This window comes from Anser cygnoides, chromosome 2 (assembly GCF_040182565.1).
Source record: "Anser cygnoides isolate HZ-2024a breed goose chromosome 2, Taihu_goose_T2T_genome, whole genome shotgun sequence".
NCBI lineage: Eukaryota > Metazoa > Chordata > Aves > Anseriformes > Anatidae > Anser > Anser cygnoides.
The window spans coordinates 29,685,448-29,708,177 of record NC_089874.1 but is presented as its reverse complement, the minus strand read 5'-3'; the positions used below and the strand labels follow the sequence as shown (position 1 = coordinate 29,708,177).

General features: G+C 37.1%; 1 protein-coding gene across 6 annotated transcripts in view; it reads left to right on the top strand.

Annotated features, from left to right (window-relative positions):
* VWDE (von Willebrand factor D and EGF domains) overlaps positions 1–22,730 on the top strand; it is a 42,510-nt gene that overhangs the window by 17,761 nt on the left and 2,019 nt on the right. The window contains exons 9-29 of one of the 6 annotated variants that reach the window (XM_066991765.1): positions 730–1,003; positions 2,628–2,836; positions 3,260–4,245; positions 5,397–5,533; positions 8,426–8,581; positions 9,196–9,300; positions 9,646–9,760; positions 11,430–11,680; positions 11,796–12,015; positions 12,561–12,698; positions 13,278–13,331; positions 14,945–15,274; positions 15,956–16,051; positions 16,134–16,229; positions 17,602–17,697; positions 18,932–19,027; positions 19,387–19,482; positions 19,897–19,992; positions 20,092–20,187; positions 21,464–21,559; positions 22,107–22,210. In XM_066991765.1, the coding sequence (XP_066847866.1) occupies positions 730–1,003; positions 2,628–2,836; positions 3,260–4,245; positions 5,397–5,533; positions 8,426–8,581; positions 9,196–9,300; positions 9,646–9,760; positions 11,430–11,680; positions 11,796–12,015; positions 12,561–12,698; positions 13,278–13,331; positions 14,945–15,274; positions 15,956–16,051; positions 16,134–16,229; positions 17,602–17,697; positions 18,932–19,027; positions 19,387–19,482; positions 19,897–19,992; positions 20,092–20,187; positions 21,464–21,559; positions 22,107–22,210 (3,847 nt within the window). Of the gene's footprint in view, positions 1–729; positions 1,004–2,627; positions 2,837–3,259; positions 4,246–5,396; positions 5,534–8,425; positions 8,582–9,195; positions 9,301–9,645; positions 9,761–11,429; positions 11,681–11,795; positions 12,016–12,560; positions 12,699–13,277; positions 13,332–14,944; positions 15,620–15,955; positions 16,052–16,133; positions 16,230–17,601; positions 17,712–18,931; positions 19,028–19,386; positions 19,483–19,896; positions 19,993–20,071; positions 20,188–21,343; positions 21,560–22,106; positions 22,211–22,730 lie in introns of those variants that run through there. The other 5 variants (XM_048075419.2, XR_007167779.2, XR_010829138.1 and 2 more) reach the window with 5 other exon arrangements.

Here is a 22,730-nt window from a genome sequence, read left to right as displayed (position 1 = left end):
TACCTTTTCTTTCTTATTTTTTTTCCTCCTCCTCTTCTTACCACTGAATCATTAAATTGGCTATTCTAACCTTGCTTCAGGGAACAGATGGCTAACCCTAAGGGGAAAAAATGGAAGTGACTATTTATGGTTTTCATCTTAAATCATTTTCAAATCTTTGGGAATACGCATTCCCCATCTCCATCTTAATAAAGCAGACCTTTTTAAAAGTATGTGACTTTCTAAATCATTTTTTCAAGGGTACTGGTACAATCTTCAACACCTGCCCCCCACATACACACAGTTAAGCGTCTTGCTCTTGCTGTCTGGATGCATTGCAGTAGAAACACAAAGGGTGAGAAGCGCCTGTGATTCCCTGTTAAAGTATGCATAAGCACAATTAAAAAGCATCAAAGAATCAAAGTGGCTTTATGGTTACATTTCCATTTGCAAACATTGTCTACATATACTCCACTTGTGACCCTTCTCTACTTCCTTCTTTTTCTGCTGTAGAACAGGTTTGAAATTTTTGATTTAGAGCTTCACAGAAGATGTGGTGGTGTTTGTTCAGAACAAAGTTGTGCATTGGTTTGTGGGCTGAACTTTTTTTTTTCCTGATGCATGAAAATGAATTACAGTATCACAGGTCATCAAATATTATAGATCTGTTTTAAGGTAAAGTTGCTGACACACGGTGATACAACTGTTTTATAACCAAAGTGACATCACATACTTTTCTTTTGATTCCAGACTCTATGACAATTTTAAAACAGGAACGTTTGTTCTCTCTAAGAGTACGTCTCGAGATTTTGAAGTTCATGTTCGCCAGTGGGACTGTGGAAGTCTTCACTATCCAGCATCCTGTAACTGTGGCTTTGTTGCCAAAGAAGGGAGTGATATAATTGCATTTGACATGTGCAGTGGTCAGCTACATGAGTCACAGCCACACTTATCCGTAATAAGTAGAGACACAACAGGAAGCCATGTCAGAATCACTGAATCCTACCTAGGAAGGAAAGTAACAGTAAGTAAATATTGCTTATGAAGGTAACAGCAATTATTTTTACCAGTTCACACCAACTTCAGAACTAAAACGTTCTTTAGTTTCTGCAATTAAGCAATAGCATAATGTTTATTTCATAATCATAGTCCTTTAGCCAGTGTTTTGCTTGTAAGTGATGGACGTTGTCCTCAAAAACAAGGATGTATCAATGTGCACACCTTTCTGGAACTGTGTTGTCAGTTACAATATATGGCCCTTGTGTGGATGGTGCAGTTTTCTTATCTAATATGCACTTCTTTAGCGGTTCTAATTTTCTGAAATGGGATCTCTGTGTGCAGTTTGCTCACACCAGTGTCATATCGGAAGGTTGTGTAGGCACATAATGAAGTATTCCAGGTGACATCTGCAGAATTGGAAGTGTAGGTGGTTTCTCTAAAGAGTTTGGCCCTCAGATAAAACATTCATGTTTGCTTTTATAATTCCCTGTAGCTTTTCTTCTGTATAGAATTGCCGTAGAACTCCACTGAGTTTGAAATGAAGCAGAATTTTAAAATGAAACACTGAATTGCTCTTAATCATTCTGTTGGTCTGGAAAGCAAGCCATAAAAACAGATATGCCATTTCAAAGTAGATTTGGCTATTAGCATAAGAATACTTTAAATATTTAGTTGTTATCTGAACACTTCAGATATTAAATATTAAAGCATCATTAGGCAATAGAGAAATGGAATTTCTTACCTTTTAGAAGTAAAGATACTGAGAAACAGAAAAATTAAGTGACTTGCTCAGGTTTGTGCACCATTAATAATAGAAACAGCATTTAAACTTAGAAGTTATAAAATCTTGTGTCTTCACAACAGCCATACAATTCTCCATGGATTCCCATGAATGATAAGTGTTTCTTTGTCCTTTATGTGGAAAAGAGCATCTTCTCCTTTGGCACAACACTCATAAGCTTTTTTTTTTCCTTTTTTTTTTTCTGTGAGTAAAAATGTGTCTGGATTGTGTTTTTTAATTCTTCAGATTAGTAAACTAAAAATTTTAATTCTCAGTTTATTTTCAAGATAGTAATATTTCTACTGATCAAGAAGAATTACCAAGCATATTGCAGAACAAAATAATGAATATTTGAGACTACTCTGAGCTGTCTAGAAGACTTACGATTGCATTTGCAGGTAGAAAATTATTCTGTTTTCAGCTACTAACACAGAGAATCATGTAGCTGACAAAAAGAAAGTGAGAAAGGTGCTCCCCAAAAGTCAATTCATATTACCAGAATTATCTCTTTACACCTGAAGAGTGAGTGGCCTTTTTTTCTTTGCCCAGCTGATCTTTGATTTCCTGTAGTTTTGTTGTCATTGACCTTCTACAGTATACCTGATAATGATGGATGAAGCTTATTGACCTGTAGAGCACCATCTAGCTGCTTGCTAAGACTGAGATGCTTTGGATTTGCATTTACAGCATTTCTCTAGAAGAAGAAATAACAAAATTTGTCTGATTTAGAATTGTTAGAGCCAGAATTTAATGGGATAACTTGGTATGCCTGGCTTTGCAAATTGTTCCTTGGCAACAAACATACCTGATTTTATTAGGTAAATTAAAAGTCATGTTTCTCACAATGATATCATCAATCTCTTTTTAGGTTTTGTTTTCTTCTGGAGCTTTCGTTCGTGCTGATGTGAGTGAATGGGGGATGAGCATAACACTTAGGGCACCCAGTTCAGATTACAGAAATACAATGGGACTCTGTGGCACCTTTGACGGAATTGCAGAGAATGACTATCACACTGCCAGTGGGGTGGAAATCCCAAACAATTCTAATGCTCCTTTTTCTTTTATTAAGGAATGGAGGTAACAAAACACTTCTGTTTCAATCAAACATCATCGGTTTTGGTTCAGCCTTGCCTTTGTGCTGTTTAAAAACTTGCTGAAATAAAAAAAATCCTTCCAATTTTTTAACTTAAAATCAGAGTAAATTCAGACTGAAGTGCCAAATTAGTATTTAAATACTAAGTGTGAAGTAAGATTAGTTTGAGTAGGTTTGAACAAAATATCAGAAAAGATCTGTTCTCCTAAACTATTTTTTGTAAAGTTATTCTTATGGGTTTTGTGATTTAACTGGGGTCCATAATCATAGCTGTATGTTGCAGATTCTGTAATCAATCCTGTAAAAGTATAAAACAACAAAAAGCAAAACAAACTCAGATTCTTTATGGGGAAAAAAAATGGACAAGGAAGTTGAGATACAGGTTCTTCTTTTTGTTTCTTCTATAGAATTCCACCAGGAGATAGCTTGTTTGACAGGATACCGGCCTCTTTACCATCTTCTAGGAAAACAGCCTTCTGTGACTGCACACTTGAAGTTGCTGGATTATATCGATCGGTGAATAAACTAGAGGCAGTCTCTAAATCAGAACTTCCTCTGTCTTGCAAAGAAAGTGAAAATGGTAGATTTCTTTTTCTGATACCAGGACTGGATGTCACTGCTGAGTATCTCAGTCCTGTTGAGCTTGTCAGAGGCTTAAAGAAACGTTCACCTGCACATGAAATGGATTCCTCTACACTTCTGCAGAGGGAGGATAATCAAACCAAACTTCACAAAACTTCACTAGTAAACACACGTGTCTCTGCAACCTCAGAGGTCAGTTTTGGTGCAGAAAGAGAAGAAACTTCAAGATCAGGCATGAAAATAATTTCCTTCAGTTCCAGTAGTAATCTTCAGGAAAGCCAATCTATTACAAGTAGAGGGAAGCGCCAAAATTATTATGAATATCATCCAGTATTTCTGTTCCAAAGTCTTAGCCAAACAGACTTGGAGGGCTATAGGTACTTTTTCCCAGAGGACCATGCCACTGATACAGACCAGAAGTTTCTTCCTTCTTGGCCTACACCTTCTGGCCTTACTGAGTCTAGAGCTTTGGGACTGTGCCAGCAAGCAATAGCCAATTCCAGTATAGGAAGATCCTGTGGTGGCCTTCTTGGCAGGCGAATAGAAGATGCGATCAGTATGTGTATTAAAGATTTGCTGCTGAAAGATGACCTCAGATGGGCAGAAGCTTCCTTAGCTCTTCTAGAGAATGAATGTGAAAAGAGAGTTTTAGAAGAAATAAATGACAACCAACAGGAGCTTCAAGGTTCTGTTGAGAACCTACTTATTGCACTGAAATGTCCCGGTCTCTGTAGTGGTAACGGAGAATGTACAGACTGGGGTTGTGCCTGCTTTCAAGGCTATGGCTCATATGACTGCAGCATACTATCTGGTAAGTGGGAAAAACAATGAGATTTCCTTAACGTTTTCCATATTTGTGCAACGTATGTTTATTTTGCTGCCTTTCTCTCCTGCTTTTTATACACTGGCAGGGGTTCCCTATCGTGGGACTGTGTTCAGCAGTCTAGTTCCAATTTAATACAGCTGTTATTGTTCTCTATTCAGCCTTCTTGTTTCCCAAGGGCAAAATGTGGGTTTCTGGTATGTCAGATTTTAAAAAATTACCACTCAGTTTGCAATCCAGAGTACTGCCTCAAGAGATTACCGTGTTTCCACATGCTGCCTTCTTCAAGGAAGATCTGCCGTACACTCCTGCAGTCTTTTTTATTAACTGCAAGCGGGATGTTTTTGGTGGCTACATCTCTGTAAGCTAACTGTTAAATGTGGTGGAAGCACAATTGATGGTGAAGAAAAGAGGTATAGCAAACAGAGCTGGGCAGGGTTTTTTCAGTAAAAAGATAGTGACTGAAAACGCAGGTAAGCAGCTACACTATAAAAATATGAGAAGTACTAGAAGATGTGAAACCCTTTCAAAACAAAAACAATATTTTGTTTTGTAATAGCATTTTGGTTTTAGGAACCTATTTAAAAAGAAATGGAAGAAAGAAGAGGGTAATAACAATAAATATTTGCTTCCTCTTTAAATTAAATAAATTAATTTTACTTCAAAAAAATCTGAGTATTCTAACTTTTCTAAGTTTAGTTCATGAACTAACCTCTACCTGTGATGTTTTCGTTTGGTCTTTAAACAAAAAATTCCAATGATAAATTATTGTATAATTCTAATCTTTCCAATTCTTATTACTGGAGTCTGTTTCAATTACTTTTTATACTGCAAGTGTTACGTAAAGAACCATAGATGAGAAAACAGCCCATATATTCACAAGTGTTTATTATCAGATGAATGTTTTCTCTGCCTTATGATGGTGAAGTTCCAAGGGAAGAGAAAAAGACTAGCATTAAAGCTAAAACTCATTTTATCAATACCAAGTGTTTCTCTTTGTACCTTTCATCACCTGTTTACAGGTTTTATTGTTCATATAGTTTTCTAAGTTAGATAGGCAAAGAAACATACTGCTTAAAGTAAATGCATATGAATGAGTTCAATATATTTACCTTCATTTTCTAACTTCTACTTTGAAGACCAGGCTCCAGAAATTACAGAGCTGGAAAATGCTGGGCTATGTGATATTCGGCAGTATGACTGCACATCAGTGAGGGTTTTTGGACATGGCTTCAGGGAGTCATCAAGTCTGAAGTGTGAAATTACCAAGTTGCAGGTAGAACTCATTGTATGGTAACAATTATGTTTAAACTTCTCAGCGAATGAGGAAAAACTGTCTGACATCTACTAATCATTTGTGTGTACGACCTAATGCTTTAGTAGAAACTAAAAGCAGAGGCACTCAATACTTTGCAGCAGACACTCAAGTCTTTGCAAGATTGCTATTTCCTCAATGATAAGAGAAATAGGAAACATAATGGGAATGTTCAGCAGCTAAGAGGGAGATAACAGCATACAGCAGCTATCCATCAGGAAAGGGCAAGGGCAGAGCTATTAGTGGCAAACAGTGCATTGTTGTTCGTTTTTCTTTTTTTTTTCTTCTTTTTTTTCTTTTTTTTAAGTGCTTATGGAGAGGAAGTAAAGTACCACTTCTTTGAAAAGGGACAGCAAGGTTAAAGACATTACTAGATTTCTGTCTCAAATCTAATGCTCAAAATAGCCCTGTTAAAAACATAATAAATCTGTTACAAAAAGGGAAAGACATTTTTGATGTGTTGTCCATTTCCCTGGGGTAGAATGCCATGGTTATTTAATAATATGTCGGTTCTATACCCCAGGTTTGAACAGGAGATTAAGAATACTGCACTGTAAAGTAAGAGGAGTCTGTGCAGACAAAATGCTGTTACTCAGACCTAGAATTTGCCCAAGGGAAAATTACAAGCTGTTTACAAGTGTTAGCCTGAAATGAACAATCTGTAATTACAAGTTTTTACATCATGTTAGACATGAGAATAAAAAAGCTTCCAAGTAAAACTGGATTTCACTGATGTGATGATCTGGGGAAGGGGATAGCAAAAGGAGAAACATTCAATGGGTAACTTTTGTCTCTGACATCAAAAAAAAAAAAAGAAAAAGGCATAGGTGGTGGATATTAAGGTTATTTAAGGTTATTTTTGAAAGATTAAGCAATATGGGCTATAGATTTTTTTTTTTTTTTTCCTGAGCACAATATGTATCCACTCATCTGCAAGTTGGCTTGAAATGAGAAAGTTGAGAGTACGTTTACACTCCATTAGGTTAAAAGACTTTTAGACCAAGCTCACAGTGGGACAATTATTGGGAGTTCGCTTGTCACAGCTTGAAATGTCTGTCCTAACTCATGGCAAGATATTCTGGTATAACACTCTTTGTGGTAGAATACTTGGCTTCTAACTACCCAAACTTCCTAAAAGTTAATCATTTTTATTGATGATCTTACTGTCAAGAGCCAGGTTAAAAAGTGAACAACACTGATACTATCTGAAATTAAGGAAGAGGCTGAGAGGTATTTTGTTTTGTTTTGTTTCTTGAAAATACCACGGAAGGGTGGTTTGTTTTTTAACTTTCAGGCTCACGTAATGATGGTTTTATGCAAATACCAGTGGAGTCACAACAGTATGGAACTCCTTGTATTTTGAGATAAACTTAAATGATCAAAATTTCATAGAAGAGACATTTTGGCAGAATTTAGAGCTAATGCACACTGAAATTTTCATTTTTAATATTTTCACTTTTGAAAGACTAAATCAAATCCATTGTTCAAGGACTGGCCTACCATGTTAGAAAAGATGTAGGTCTTGTGCGTGATGCTAAAAGAGGGGATTCAGAGAAGTCTGTATTAGAATACCTCAGAGATGAACTAGTGCACATCTCTTGGTAGAGGTTTGGGTAGGACATGGCCAAGGAGCCTATGATTACACAGATCCAGAATTTTCTTAGATTTTGTAAAGGATAAGAGTGCGTTTAAACCCCCAAAACAAAAATGCAGTTTTAGTTTCTTCTTATTTACGTTGAATTGCAGAAGCAAATTTTTCTATGAACCTTGTTCTAGTAGAGATTTTTAATTGATTTTTTTTGAATGGTCAGTATGTTTCTGAAAAAAAAATCTGAATGTGCTTCCAGCTAATAACAAAAGGTTTCTGGAGAAATAGATTGCATCATATTTTGAAGGTTAAATGTTCTCAGAAACACCTATTTAGAAATGTTTAGTTGTTTTTAAGTCACCCTTGCCATGAATTTCTTAACTCAGTATAGGATGAAAGAAGAACAAAAAAAAATTGGTTTGAACAGAAATAGTTCGTATGTCTTTTCAGATTTTTTTATTTTTTATATGGGGCTATTTTTCTGTTAGTAAAAATGGAAGACCATGCTTCCCATGTCAGGATAGGGATTAAATAAATGCCTCAATTGGCTCCAATAACTGAAAAAAGTAGCCAGCACTGTAAAACCTAGTTAAGCTCAAAATGATTTTGAACTTGCTGTTCTCTTGATTGTTAGTCTGCCTAACTTTATTTTCAATATGCTTAACCCTGCTTCCTATTGCAATCAATACTTCAGTCAAGTATTACCATCCCTATTTTGTTATCTCGGTCTCTCAAGACGTGGATGACTTGCCCTCGCTGTAGTTTAGAAGTCTACAGGGGTTAATGGTGTAATCTATTGGCTTGTGCAGGGGTTCTGTGGCTAACGGCCAGTATCCCCTGGCACCGAGAATGATAGCTGAGCCCTGCCAAAACCTCATCAATTCATTTGACTAAAGCTTGTCCTCTGCTGGGAGCAGGGATGGAGAGGGATAAAGGCACTGATACATCGAATCAGTGCTACTAGAGGATCACCTGCTGCTTAACCCTCCCATTAATCTCCAGATGCAAGCACTCCTCTTCCTTGGTAAGGCCATGCCAAGTACCATGCACCAGGGAAGACTTCTCAGCCTCTTCTCCCACAGGAACAGGCTAGAAATCTACTTGTGAGAAAAAAAATTGGCATTTAACATTTCCCACAGCATTCTAATCCAAAGACAGTAGACACATTGAAATGCTATGCAATATGTTTTTTTTTTTTTCCTCTGATTAAAAATATTTTCATATTGCATTTCACTGAAAAACAGATTCTCTGTCCTAAAATTTAGTATAGTGATAGCCAATGGATTCCTGGAGAACCTCTAACTATGTCAGCTGCCTTCCAAAATGCCAGGACTGTCGACTGCCAGTTACCGAATGATGGCCAGCAGTCTGATGCCATGGATCTGGTTGATGATAAACCCATTGCCTGGTGGCAAATAAAGGTACTTGTAGAAATTTCAAATATTCACTTACAGATATTCCTGTTAAGATAAAAATATATTCCATAGATACTCTCATTTCTTTAATGGTACTATGAGTAGAACTCATTTTGCTTAACTTGTGGTCTCAGTTTTGTCACCTAAGCTTAAGCATTGAGTGCCATTTGAGAGCAAAGTCCTGCAAGGGAACTGTCCACTCTAAGGGGTAGATATGACCTAGAATCTACAGAGGCACACATCCTTCAAGAGCAGAAGGCAAGAGCCTTCTGTGCATATCAAATTATGTCAGACATGTTTATGGAAAAAATTAGTTGAGCCCAGTCTGCATGCACAAGTGTCTGTTGGAGGTAGGCATCTTGAGTCAATAAGGTCAACAGAGCCTAGAAATTATTCAGTCTACCCTGATGTAAACACTTACCTGTGGTCAGTTAAGTATGTTAAGTCAGTTAAGTGCCTTGACTAACTGACAGGATTGATCAGATTTTTGCTGACTACTATGAGAGTTTAAACAGGTAAATGTAATGTCTATCAGTGAGTTGAATCCCATGCTAGCTATCTATGCTGGTAAGATGTTGATAGCTATTTGGGTTAATCCATTTTCACTCTACATCTTGCAGATTTCTAATGATGGATTCATTTATAGCAACTCTAAAACAATGATTATATATGATGGAGCCTGTCAGACATGTGAATCACAGGAAGCTGGGTTATGTACGCTAAAGGTATATATGCCATTATTCTTTGTTTAGTATGAAAATATGCATCTCTTCAGGTAGAAAAAAAAATCATACCCTGTTTACAGCAGGATTTTTTTCTTTTCATAGAAATAAAAAAGTACAGAAAGAGAAGCTCAGGTAGAGCAATTTTGAAAAAAAAAAAAAAAAAACACCTCTATATAATATCAAATAAAATCATTCTGTCAGTTGTTTACTTCTAAAAGTAGTGGAAATGTAAGATAGATTAGATTTTATTTGACACTTAATAAAAAAAAACAAATACAAATCCTGTGTTTCTGTGATTTACTGTTTGACAACAGTTAATGAATCACATTGTCATTTCTCTAAAAGGAGAAAACATGCAACATAGATGGACTCTGTTATGGTGAAGGTGACGCAAATCCAACCAGCCCTTGCTTACTGTGCAGACCTGACATCTCAAGGTTAACGTGGTCAGTTGTTGAAAGTAAGTTCTGAATAGCTGTGGTTTTTGTTTATTTTTTGAAGTACCAAGAAATTTTGAAACTACTAAGTTTCAAAATCTATAGAAGTACTGAAATTTTGAGCTTAACTACTTAAGCGTTTTAGATAAAGCACAATTTTAGCTTGTGATTTGATCTTGGTTTTCATCTTGCATTTCTCCTAATTTCTGAAAATGATATTTTCTTTTCTAGACTAGTCTTGTTGTCAATTTGTGTTTTGTTTTTTGCCCTTTTTGCTACTATTCAACTGCCGAAATTTAACAACTCTTTAAACCTAGTTAGCAGGTTACAGTCTTTTGATTTTTGGAACAGCTATGTCCACAAATGTTTGTCTTCAACATTTAGGAATAAAAGATATTTTCCAACAATCAGATACATGTTCTTAGGCATTTTTTTTCCATTATTTGAGTGGATAGTCTATATACAATTATTGGATAGCCTATATATGAAGAATTTCATCACAGCAAAATTCAGACTGGAAAGGGTCTCAGGATGCTATCAACTCCATCCTCCTGCTTAAAGGTCAGTTGTGAGTTCTGTTCAACTCACTCACCAATTAATTTAGGGTGTTAATAGCAGCATGTAAGCTGCTATTCTTTTCATATTACCTTATGTGAAAACTCATACTGAAAGCCAAGGTAGCTATATCCCTGTTCCAAAAGAATGAAATGTGAACTCCTGCAGCAGCTGGGGAGTCAAGGGATTTCCACGTTAGAGCCCTAGACTAGAATTCAATATTACCAAAGTCAGAAATTGGAGAAGTATGTAAAACAGAAGATGCAATTCCCCCAAACCGAGAAACAGAACCTCTTCTCCAGGCTGGATGACATCAGGAACAGGGTGTAAGAGTCTAACTGCTAGGCATTGATTACAAATTCTTTCCTTCAGGTTTTTTGCCACAGTTGATGGTCTCCTGCTTGGAGGAGTAGTCACTTCACTGTAAACCTTAATTTAACAATCTTAATCCCCTTCCTACATCCCAGCTCCAAAACCTACGCTCTCCCCAGGGCTCCTGCTTCTCCTCACTTCCCTGACCTTTCCTGATCTTTCACTGACCTTGTCCTGGTGTTGATGGTTTTGCCTGTTTATTTTCACCTGGTGTCTTTAGAGCTGGAAAGTGAGTAAGCTGTGTGGTTGAAATGCTTCCAATGAACAGTGAGTGCTTTACTTATTCCATCACCCTATGCTCAGTTTTGTTAAGATAACAAAAGATAACTTCATATCTTCATATCTATCATAACTTAAGATAACAAAAGATAACTTCAGCCCATTCCCAAGTAGCGCTTAACAATGTCTGTTCCTTTATTAACAGAAACGCCAGTCAACTCTGAGTTTCATGGCTTTCTGTATTTTGATCTGCAAACTGTAACTCTTCATAGTTAAAACAATGTTTATTCCAATAAAGTCTCAGTTCTTTTGGTGTGTAGATGCAATGCATTTTACAAGCCCTTGAATAATGTAATTTATTGTTAATTAATGTTGTCACATTTGTAATGAAAATATCTACTGTTTTTGCTGTGCCATTCAAATAATACTAGAGTTTATTGAAATAATGACATATGACTTCCTTAACAGAAGTGTATGTTCCTTTTTTTGTTTTTATAAGTATATTGCAACTCTTGCTTATAAGAGAAAATACCTCCTTTGTTACAGACAACCAACCTCCAGTGCTTGAAACTTTTCAGGATATGCTACAGACTTTTTATGGAGAAGACTTTGTATATCAGTTCTTGGCTTCAGATCCAGAGGGCTCTGCTATTCTTTTCACATTGGAGTCTGGTCCTGAAGGTGCCAGTCTTTCCCCATCAGGTCTCCTTTTGTGGAAAGCTGTGTCAAAGAATCCCCATAAATTAACGTTTTCTTTGACAGATGACTGCAATGCGGAGACTAAGGTAGAAATAGAGGTAATTAATTTTATAGTAAAAAGATACATGCTAGTAAGATGTTTACAATACCTAATTACAAAGTCATTGCTAGTTTGTAAAAAGAGAAAACTGTCTTATTGGGCATGTCTTGTAGGTCAGGGTAAAATCGTGTGATTGCCTAAATAATGGCTCATGTGTGACAAACATTAATTTCCCACCTGGAAGTGGAAGATACCTCTGTGTGTGTGTGGCTGGATTTGAAGGTGATCTCTGTCAAGTGAATACTGATGACTGTAAACTTAACCAGTGTGGTATTGGCAGATGTGTGGATGGAATGAACAGCTATTACTGTGAATGTCCACCTGAACTTCAAGGTAAACTACTATTTTATTTACACACATCTATCACACTTAGTGATTAATAGGAGTTTTTAATTTCATGTCTGATTATTTTTAAATTTTTGACTGAAAATAGTTTACTGTTTCTATGAAGAAATTTTAAGGTCTTGTGATTTATGATATACTTCAAGATTTTTCTTGCATGAATGCAAGGGTAGATCATAGTGAAAGAGCAAGTGATTATGAGAGCAAATTTTCCATGTTTTCCTCTGGTGAATGTGGTGAAATAGGAGTGGTGGGTTTGGTTACAGTGTGGTTCCTCCCATGCCTGCAGATAAAACAGTTCACAGAGCCCATCCTCTTCGTTTTCCTCCATAAGCAAGATACTTGGCATATGATGATAAAACATTCATAGCAAACCTAGTCAGCTGTACACATTAGATATACTGAAATACTTTGATGTACATAATAGATGCACTTCTTTATGTTCATCATCTGCATACATTGTGCTTTTATCACTTATAGGCATACTGTCAAAGTCTGGTAACAACAATATTATAAAAATCTGTATTTGAATGCAGGTAAAAATTGTCAGGATGATGTAGATGAATGCCTTTCCAGTCCTTGCTTTCCTGGAGTATTTTGCTTCAACACTTTTGGTTCTTACTATTGTGGTCCATGCCCGAATAATCTACATGGAGATGGGAAATCCTGTTATGGTAAAATGATCTATTTTTTAGAAGAATGCTATTATCTTACTGTAATCAGATAAAATATCTTTGGTTGTGCTATATGTTTCTAACAGTAGCTTAGAACTCCTAATTGGCAAAAAAATTGGTTTTCTCTGACTGCTGAGATTGAATCTCAGTTGTTCACAACATTGGAAGACAGTGGGTCACATAGTAGTAAAACCCTTTTTCAGGTGATTAGAAAAAATAGCTACAAGATGTCCAAAATTGTTTATCTAAAACTAGAATGGCATGTGATGTATTTTTTTTTCCTGCATAATACCAGTTAATTGTTGACAAAATGCTTTCCTATTAGACTGCTTAACATTGAACTGTTTATTCAAAGCAAGACAGTTGTGAAATAAGGTGTCTAAACATTTATTTACTGTCTGTTATGCAAATCCTGAATAACTTGTATTTTTAAAACACTCCACTGAAAACTTTTAAGAAACAATTTTTACTCTTCACCTGCTTTCTAAATTGAATTATTTTGTGTACTAAAACTTTGCAATTTATTTGCTGTTGAAACAAAAGCAACTATTACCGTTCCTCCTCATCTGTTGTTTTTAGAAACCTTTGAAGACATTTCTGTTGAAAGAAAGGATTCCACTGGAGAAGTTGAAGGTAATAAAGGTGATTTTTTTTTTTTTGTGAAGACAGTGAAATTTCTGATTCATACCAATACGAATGTAGCTGGCAAAGTAAAGGTTTTAGTAAATTTTATTTTACTCACTTTTACTTTTCAGTTTTAATTTAATTCATTACTTGGGTTGCATTCCTATTTCTGATCTTACGAATGACACTGAAATGTCAATATCAACAAATCCCTTAGGTCTGTCAAGTCATTTCATGGACAGGGTGATGTATGACATTCTTTCTGTTGCCTTTTGTTTTTGTGACTAACCACAGACATACAATAGGTAACATGGGGATAGGGACATCTGTTATATGAGATAAGCAAAAGTTTATGGCATTATGTTGAATGCCATTTTCATACTTTAACTCAAAAGAAAGGTGAAGGATATGGCAAATGGATGTCCTTAATTCCAAAACTCTGTAAATGCTCTTGCTGGCATTTCCAGCTGCATGCCTGCTGGGGCTTTATTCACAGGGAATTCTCCTTGGGTGTCTTTTCCCTTTATCACTGACTTGTTAGCAGGGCAGGAGGAACGTTCTCTCACGCATTTGCCAGTGCTGGATAATTCTTCATCAACTGCAAAGTATTTTGCTTTTCAGCAAATAAAAATAAATAAATAAATAAATCAGAGAAATAGCACTTATAAGATTTGGGGAAGTTTAACTTTTTGTTGACAGTTTTCTAATACTGTTCAAAATGGGGTTAGGGACAAATCTTAAGTTAGGTTGAACAATCTCCTCCAGCTCAATTCCTGCTCAGACCCATAATGCTAAAAGCCCATATAATTAATTATATTATAATAATTACAGTGCCACATTCCTTTCCACAATCCACCAGAACACCCACTTTTCCTGGGCAGAACATGGGGCACTTCTCATTCATTTTACATTGCTGTCAAAGAGAAGGCTGAGTCCAACTCTGTCACTTATAAAACACATGTAACATCGCAGTAATAAAAACCTTTACAAAAGTGAAGAAAAAAGTTTGGAGAATTCTCAGATTTCTCTGAAATAACTAAACTGATAAAGTAATGTATAATACTTTTGCTAAAAGGTGATGGATTATTCATGTAAATACTGTTGATAATGCATCAGTAAGTATAAATGTATGTAAGTATATTTTGTGACTAAATATCTGCTTCTAGACTCTAGGTTTATTACCTGCACTTAGACACACAGGTGAACAACAAGCAGTATCTTTTGTTTAAGCTCTCTGTTGCAGTTATCTAGGTGGTAGCAATATATAGTGCTGGTAATTTGCTCTGACAGTAAAGCTGTTTATTGCCCCAACACGGGAAAATCTCTAGCTGTGTGCCTCATACATGTGGTGCTTTCTCCTTATCTTCCATCCATGAAAAGGCCATGGTGAATGTGGGAAAGGAGGTAGCCAAAGTACCTTCATCTGCTCTGATTCTGCCAGCAAGGAGTTATGTTCTACTGGGTACTTGTATTCTGGTGTAGTACCATAGGAGGATAGGCTTCCTGAAGCACACAATGAATGGGTTGTATGTTTTTCTGCTCAGAAGTTCCCCACCCTTGAAAGAAATTAGCCCTGTTATATTTCTGTATTTTTCTTCTCCTTTATTTCTAATATTTTGTAGGTTTTCAACAGTCATCCTTTGACAAGGTTTTCAGCATCTCAAGCTATATTCCTAGTTCTACAGATATCCCTGAGAGATTTGTTTCTCGAGAAATGGCCAGTAGCAGCACTCCACCTGCCTCCACAGTAAAAACTGTCACCTCTTGGAAGTCATTTAATTCTCAGAGCAGTGCTTCTGTACAACCAGCTGTTACTGGAAACGTTGCTCATGCTCTCAGCATCACCAACAGTCACCTTACTAACACAGAAGGGAGTTCCTCAGTAAACACTGTGGTGACCACTTCAGCAAGGAGCCATGCTATATCACTTGAGAAGAAAACAAGGGCACAAGGTGAGCCCTACAGTTATTCTGAGACTCACAGGAAGGTTTCTTTTAGCAGCACAACAGATAAAAGCAAAGAGCTTTCTTTGCCAAACAAAGTATTCAGAGGCAGAAATGCTCACAGGATTCAGTACCTGTTAGCCAAGCATAAAGCAAGTCCTTCACCTGTTGTTAAAGTGACTGTCCCACCAAAAATGCTTCCCGAAGATTCTGATGAAATCACGGTTCCTAAAGCAGTCACCTGTGCTGATCTACCCTGTTTTCCTGGAGTACCTTGTGAGCCAAGTCGGGATGGAAGTGTCAAGTGTGGTCGTTGTCCTTATGGTTATTACGGAGATGGCTTCACTTGCAGAGGTATTGCAAATAACTGTACCAAATGTTTTTTTTTTTTTCTGAAGAAGGATCTCATGATCTCTTTTAACCTGAAAGTTCATTGTTACTGTGTGATCACTGAATGCAAATAACATTTAATTTCCTTATTTCTGCTTATTGATATTGGCATAGCTTACAGGCTATTAGTTGTATGGATGCACTTAATATTTTTCTAATGTACCTCAGGCTCCTCATGTACAGGAAGGGACATAATTGATTGTATGTGATACGTTTACCTTGCTAGGCAAGACACAGTTATGCTGAAATGCCACTGTCTGTTTCCTTATTCCTTCCATTGTTCTCTGAATTGCCTTTCAGCAATATGTAGACAAACATGTGGCAAAAATATGGAGTGTGTGGCGCCCAATATTTGCAAATGCAAGCCTGGTTATGCTGGTTATAACTGTCAGACTGGTGAGTACGGTATTTTGATTTAGCCCATGGTAACTCGTATCAATACATTAATGATTTCAAGATTGTTGTTGATTACACACAGCTTTATGCAGACCTGATTGCAAAAACCACGGGAAGTGCATTAAGCCCAATGTCTGTGAATGTCTATCAGGATTCAGTGGCTCCACTTGTGAGGAAGGTAAACAAAATATTTTCTACCCTTGAATCAATAAATACCCAGAGGGTACTGTAAATGACTTTCATAACTGTGCATTCTAACAGGAAAGATGTGTGTTAATTTTACTTTAACAGAGATTTCTATGTTTAATAAGTTATGACAGCAAAATACCATATTTTGATTTAACTTCTGGCACCTTCAGTACAGTGTTAATCTAAAAATCAAGAAAAAAATTGTTTGGTTGTTTTTTATTTATCACTCACTTCTGAGCAAGCAGATTTACTGTGCTTTATCCACTGGATGTTTGTTCAGGGTTACCTTCTCCACTTCACCCTTTCAGCACCTTTTAGGAAAATGAAGGTCATTGAATCTCACCTCATTTTCATGTGCATGCATGTGCATTCTTAGCAGACAATGACCTATGGCAAAAATGCAGTCCCTCTGGGGACTCTCTGGGAATCTGTGCTAGACACCTTCACTTAGGCATTGCCATCCCTAAATTGGCACATACAAATCTCTGTCTCTTTGAGGATGAGAGTAAGAATACAAAAGGATGTCTCAAACAACCCTCTGAATTCTTTATAATTCAGTGAAGAACAATTTTGAAATACCTCCATGTAAATACTATCTTCTCTCTACTGACTGTATAGAGAATACTAGTTGTCTTCAGGGGGTGACCCACTTTGCTTACTTGTGATTTATTTCTCTGTAAGTACAAGTGTTCCAAATCCTCTTAGGAAGAGTTCCTAATGGCACGTAATGGTGACACCCTGTGGTGGTTTCACACTGCTGGGCAGCTGAAATTCCACGACAACCGCTCTCAATCCTCAAAGGAAGAAAGGGAGAAAATATGATGGAAAAGGGCTCGAGGGTTCAGATAAGGGCAGGGAGATCACCCATCAGTTACTGTCACAGACAAAACAGATTCAGCATATGGAGATTTGTGTAATTTATTGCCCATTGCTAATAACAGACTAGAGTAGTGAGAAGCTAAAAACAAACTGAAAACACCTTCCCCCCCATCCAACCTCTTCTACCTCCTCACCCTGAGCAGCACAGGGGAACAGGGAATGGGGGCTGCGGTCAGTCCCTGTCGCTTCGTCTCCTCAGCTCCCTCACGGTCGCTCTCTGCCCCTGCTCCACGTGGGAATACTAAGGTCCTGTCTGGAAATTGTCTTATGTTTCCTTTCTTTGGGATGACCATCGACGTTGGGACTCTGTGTGCTCTGTTGGAATTAAATTCTTGTTGTTTGTTCTTGTCAAAAACGTTATGTATGTTCCTTTAGTTCTTTCCTCACTGTCAATTATTAACATTTCCCTTTTGCTAAAGCATAACCAATCCATGCGTCTTCTTAGAGGCAGTTTCTTGAACAGCATAATTCTATATCTGCAGCACACTGTAAACCACCCTGTAAAAATGGAGGCACGTGCTTGGCCAGAAACCTCTGTACCTGCCCGTATGGTTTTGTGGGACCAAGATGTGATACACGTAAGTGAAAAAGTGCAAGTGAAAAATACAGAACATTTCTTTTGTTCTTTTGGAGCAACAAAGCAAATTATGGTTAATATTTTTGATGTGCTTAGTCTAATGCTAGCAAATGATGTAAAACTTTGCCTCTTTGAAGGCTCCCGTACTTGGGCTTTACGAACATTAATTAGACAGTATTTGTCTATAACTTTTAAAAACATACTGCACTATAAAAATTGCAAACGTTTTTTAATTTAGGGAACATGAACATGGAAACATTGAGCTTGTGGAGCATGAGACACCTACCTTCACAACAAACAGATGATTAATGTTAAATTGATTAATTGCTGAGATATGTCCAGAAGCTAGTATTAGTGAATGGCAGATCAGAAAAACTGTGATACCAGAAAACTGAATTAAGAAGCACACTGTGAGATCTTTTCTGAGCTGTCATGAAAATTGGAGAACTTGCTGTGATTGTAGCTGAAAAATTTAAATTAGTCTCAAATCAATCATCTTTTATATACTAAATTCTACATGCTACAATTTGGCAATCTCAGATTTAGAGTAGATTTCATACTGCTAATTCATATCATTCAGAGACTCCGAGTTTAGTCATGCTGTTTGTATATAATTCACCTGAATGAGCTACTGCATTATTGACCTTTATTTGAAAAAGAGTTTTGTTCTTTTCCTCAAATCCCAGGACTCTGCACTCTCACTTTTCCTTATTTTGGTTTCAATTGTGACACACAAAAAAATCTGCTCTTTGTTAGGTAAGACTAAAGAGATGTTGTCCTGAAAAAAATGATTCATGGTTTTCTACAGCCCTGATATTTTAATGTCTTTGCCTGTTAGTCTTGTGTCGCTCTATCCATGCAGCCACACTTGCTGAAGTGATGGACACTTGAGTGACCTTCCTTGGAGCTCATCAAATCCATAGTGTAATCTGAACATATCTTAGTCTTGGATTTCCTTTTCATAGATGTGTTTAGTTCTTTAACACTAAATAAAACGAGATGGATAGTGGATAATTACATGGAGGGATGCGTCATCTACCTCTAGTGCTAGCTTTGAGTCTGGATCAATCTGTTCAGCAATTCATCTGGAATTATGGAATAGTGGAATTGTATGTAATTTCCAGTGATAGTATCTGGGAAAGAACTCAAAAATGAATTAAGCATAAAGCTGTAGCATATTTACTTTTTTATATATATATTTTTAACGTTGTTTTCCTTGTCTGCTTGGATGACAGTGGTTTGCAACAGGCACTGTGAAAATGGTGGTGAATGTCTCGCTCCAGACACCTGCCAGTGTAAACCTGGATGGTACGGACCTACATGCAGTACAGGTAACACGGGATAGTCCCCGTTGTGGACTCCTGCATGGTCCATGGTCCTGGGAGAGTGTATGCAGAACTCTCTCTTAATAGTTTGAAATTTGGACCCGTGTGGCTCAGACAGCAGCACTGGGTGGCTGCTGACTGCTGGGGAGCTCCTGCATGTCTCATCTCTGCACGTTAGTTCTGCTGCTAGTAGCAGCTCTAGGAAATGTAGTACAGATCCCAAAGGTTGCGTAGAGATTTTAAGTTGACGGTGTAACCTGCACTTATCTGAGGTATTTAACCCCCATCCTTGCAACAGAAGCAGATATCTTACAGACTTCATTTTGTTGTCACACTTCTCACTCTTCCTCACCCTGTTTGTGCAGCAATGTGTGACCCTGTGTGTCTTAACGGTGGCTCCTGTACTAAGCCAGATGTTTGCCTCTGCCCACATGGATTCTTTGGTGCCCAGTGTCAGAATGGTAATCTTTTTTTTCTATTAGCTGCCATTAAATCTATGAGAAAACATTGTTAGCTTAAGACACAGAATTCATAATCAAGTCACATACCTGAAAAACGGTGCAAAACAGATTTCTTTTTTTTTTAATTTGCCTTCTTTGTCTTGCACTCAACTCTCGAGCAGCATTCAACCAGTTGACCTGTTGTACTTTATATAGTCTGGTTACTTGTGTATGCACACACAACCCTGACACCTCCTTATTTTATTCTGTATTTGCTTTTGATGGCCATCAGTATGATTTTTACTAGACAGGCCTGATAGTTCTGAAGATCTATGTAAATTATCAAAATTTTAGTGTTGCAGTCTTGTTTCCTACAAGTATATTACAAAGGCAAACAAAATGCAAACCACAGCCTTTCTCTTTTGTATCTTTTAGCTGTTTGCAGCCCGCCTTGTAAGAATGGTGGTCATTGCATGAGAAACAATGTCTGTGCTTGTCCTGATGGCTACACAGGCAGAAGATGTGAAAAAAGTAAGCCAGTGTCGAAATCCTTCCAGGGTCTGAAAATCACTGATCAATTATTCTGTAAACCATTAAATGTATTAAACAGCAAATGTTTTTGACTTTAAGGTATCTGTGAGCCAAGATGCATGAATGGAGGAAGATGTGTAGGGCCAAACGTTTGCTCTTGTCCTTCAGGGTGGGGAGGAAAAAGATGTAACACACGTAAGTATTGTAGTTAAGAGGAGAACCCCACCTTAAATGTAATATATGATTAAAGGACCGCTCTGTCCACATAGATAATATGAAGTTAGTGCCAAAGAACTCTTAAATATACACACATTGGAAAATAATGGTCTATAACTTTGCAACAAAATTTTGGATAGGGAACTAATAATACCATGCAACCCTTAGGCTAAATCATGCGACCAAAATATCTTTTTAATTCTTGCATAGCATATAATATTTGTTTCTTCCTTGATTCTTGTCTAAATAAGAAGCATCTGTATTTTTGAATACATACAACTGCAAAGAGCTAAGTCAATGAAATGAAAGAATTTCAATTTGTGCTGTAGGTCATAGAACCAAATATAGAAAGAGAAGTACAGTGAAACTGTAAAACTGGGAACATAGTGGGAAATAAGCGGAATAGAAGAGTCAATGGCCACAAACTCTATAGGAAAGGTAGAAATAGGGCTGTAACGGTAGCACAGCTGTGGTTCACATTGTATCTTAATGAAGTTATTGATGGCACATAAATAAAATGTGGCAGCTTGAATAAAAGCAGAGTCTGGATGAAAATCAGCATAAGGATGGATGATAGAAATCCAATAGATAAAACGTTAATGTCTGTCATAGTACCCCACCTGAGGCTCAGATATTGACGTGGCCGGTGAGTTCCCTAATGGCATGGAAGAAAAAACATTTCCCATGTTTTTCCTTCTTTAATTCTTGGAAAGTTCTATTGGAAAAAAAAATCACCCATATTGACAGGGGTTAGATATTCTTAGAAGTTGTAGAAAAGAGATTTCATCATCAAATAGTCAGTTAACCAGTGAGAAATAATAGTGCTTTAGATTGTGGCTTAATAAGCAGGAAAGAACGTGCAGAAAACATAGGTCACAGGAAATAATTTTGGATCAAATATTCATGGGTTGATTCACTGTGAATTAAACTGCATGATAGACAAAAGATCTTCCACTAAGGTTTGGATTTTAGAAAGGTATATTTGGAAAAAAACAAGAACATTTAGTGGCGTTGACTTAATTCAGTATTTCTGGCTTCTGTAGCTGTCTATGATGCATCAGAACATCTCAGTGCTTTTGTGGGCCTTTTTTATTCTGGTTCCCTCTTTAATAACGTGTTGATCTTACATTTTCAGTGAAGGGGAGGTGACTTTTGTGCATGAAAAGCATTCAACATCTACTGGGCAACCTGAAATGTATATAAGTAAAAGTAAAAACTTGGGATATAACCAAACTTTGTGATGATGTTTGTGCAGCCATCTGTCTTCAGGAATGTAAGAACGGAGGGGAATGTATTGGACCAAGCACGTGCCATTGTCCTCCGCAGTGGGAAGGAATCCAGTGTCAAACACGTAAGTTTACAGTATGGGCCACATTGTTCTTTCTGCTTCAGCACATTTTAGAATGCTTCAGAAATGCCCAGTGCCTAGAAGTCCTATTCCTTGGTTGTATTTTGACCCAGATCTGTGTCAAAGGCAGGACAGAGAGTAAATATTCCTGTGCCCATTTTGAAGCCCTCAAGAATACAAATGTACCTTGGAACCATGGTTATAGGCGGTGGATTGCTAACACCATAGGCTGCTGAAAAGGCCTAAGAGAGCATTGCAATAGCCTGAAACAGTAGGATGCTTTAAAATACACCTTACTTATGTCCCTCTCTCCACACATTTATGCTTTCAGTAAGCTCCCATATTAAATCTGTATCTTTGTATAAATGGACAGGCATTAAAGCATTGTTGCTTCCATGTGAGTGTGAAGTTTCCTTACACTAAGGGTTTTTCTGCTGTGAAAATACCTACCAAGTTCTCAGCTCCCTTATGCTAGTAAACTATATTGAGATTGTAGCCACTTTCTTCACTAAGTTTTCGTTACTAAAGCTACGTCTCTCTCTCGGTATAGCTGTGTGCAATCAGAAATGTCTGTTTGGAGGCAAGTGTGTGTCACCTAACGTATGCTCCTGTCGCTCTGGTTATACTGGAGTCCTCTGTGGGAAGAGAATTCAGGTAAGTAAATGTCAAAATGCCATCACAGATGTGGAAATTTGGAAGTCGTTATTTAGCCCTCATCCAACGAAGCAGCACCAAATATACCAAGCGTGTTTGTCTAATTTTTTTATTTCAATCTCCAGTGAGGGAAACTTCCTAAAATTCTTGAGTTATTCCTGTATTTTATGAACTCTCATACTCATACTTACAGAATTCTCCCCAACACTTAAAGTAAATTTCCTTTGTTTCTAATTAAGGTGATTATCTCTTTTCCTGCTGCAGGCGATGACTTGATATTTACTCTTTTCATAACGAATTTCATTCTTTTCTGGAGTCTTGCCCCATTTAGGGGAAAAGTATCCCACTGCTGAACTGCTTGGCTTGTATGATGTCAAGCCCTGATTTTTTTTTTTTTTAACTAACTAACAAACTAACTACTCTGTCACTCTTCATCAAACTCTTTCATGCAAACATTTATTATTAGCTTTACTTTCTTTCATGATAGTGAACGATGACCATTTCTCTGCTTTGTCTTATC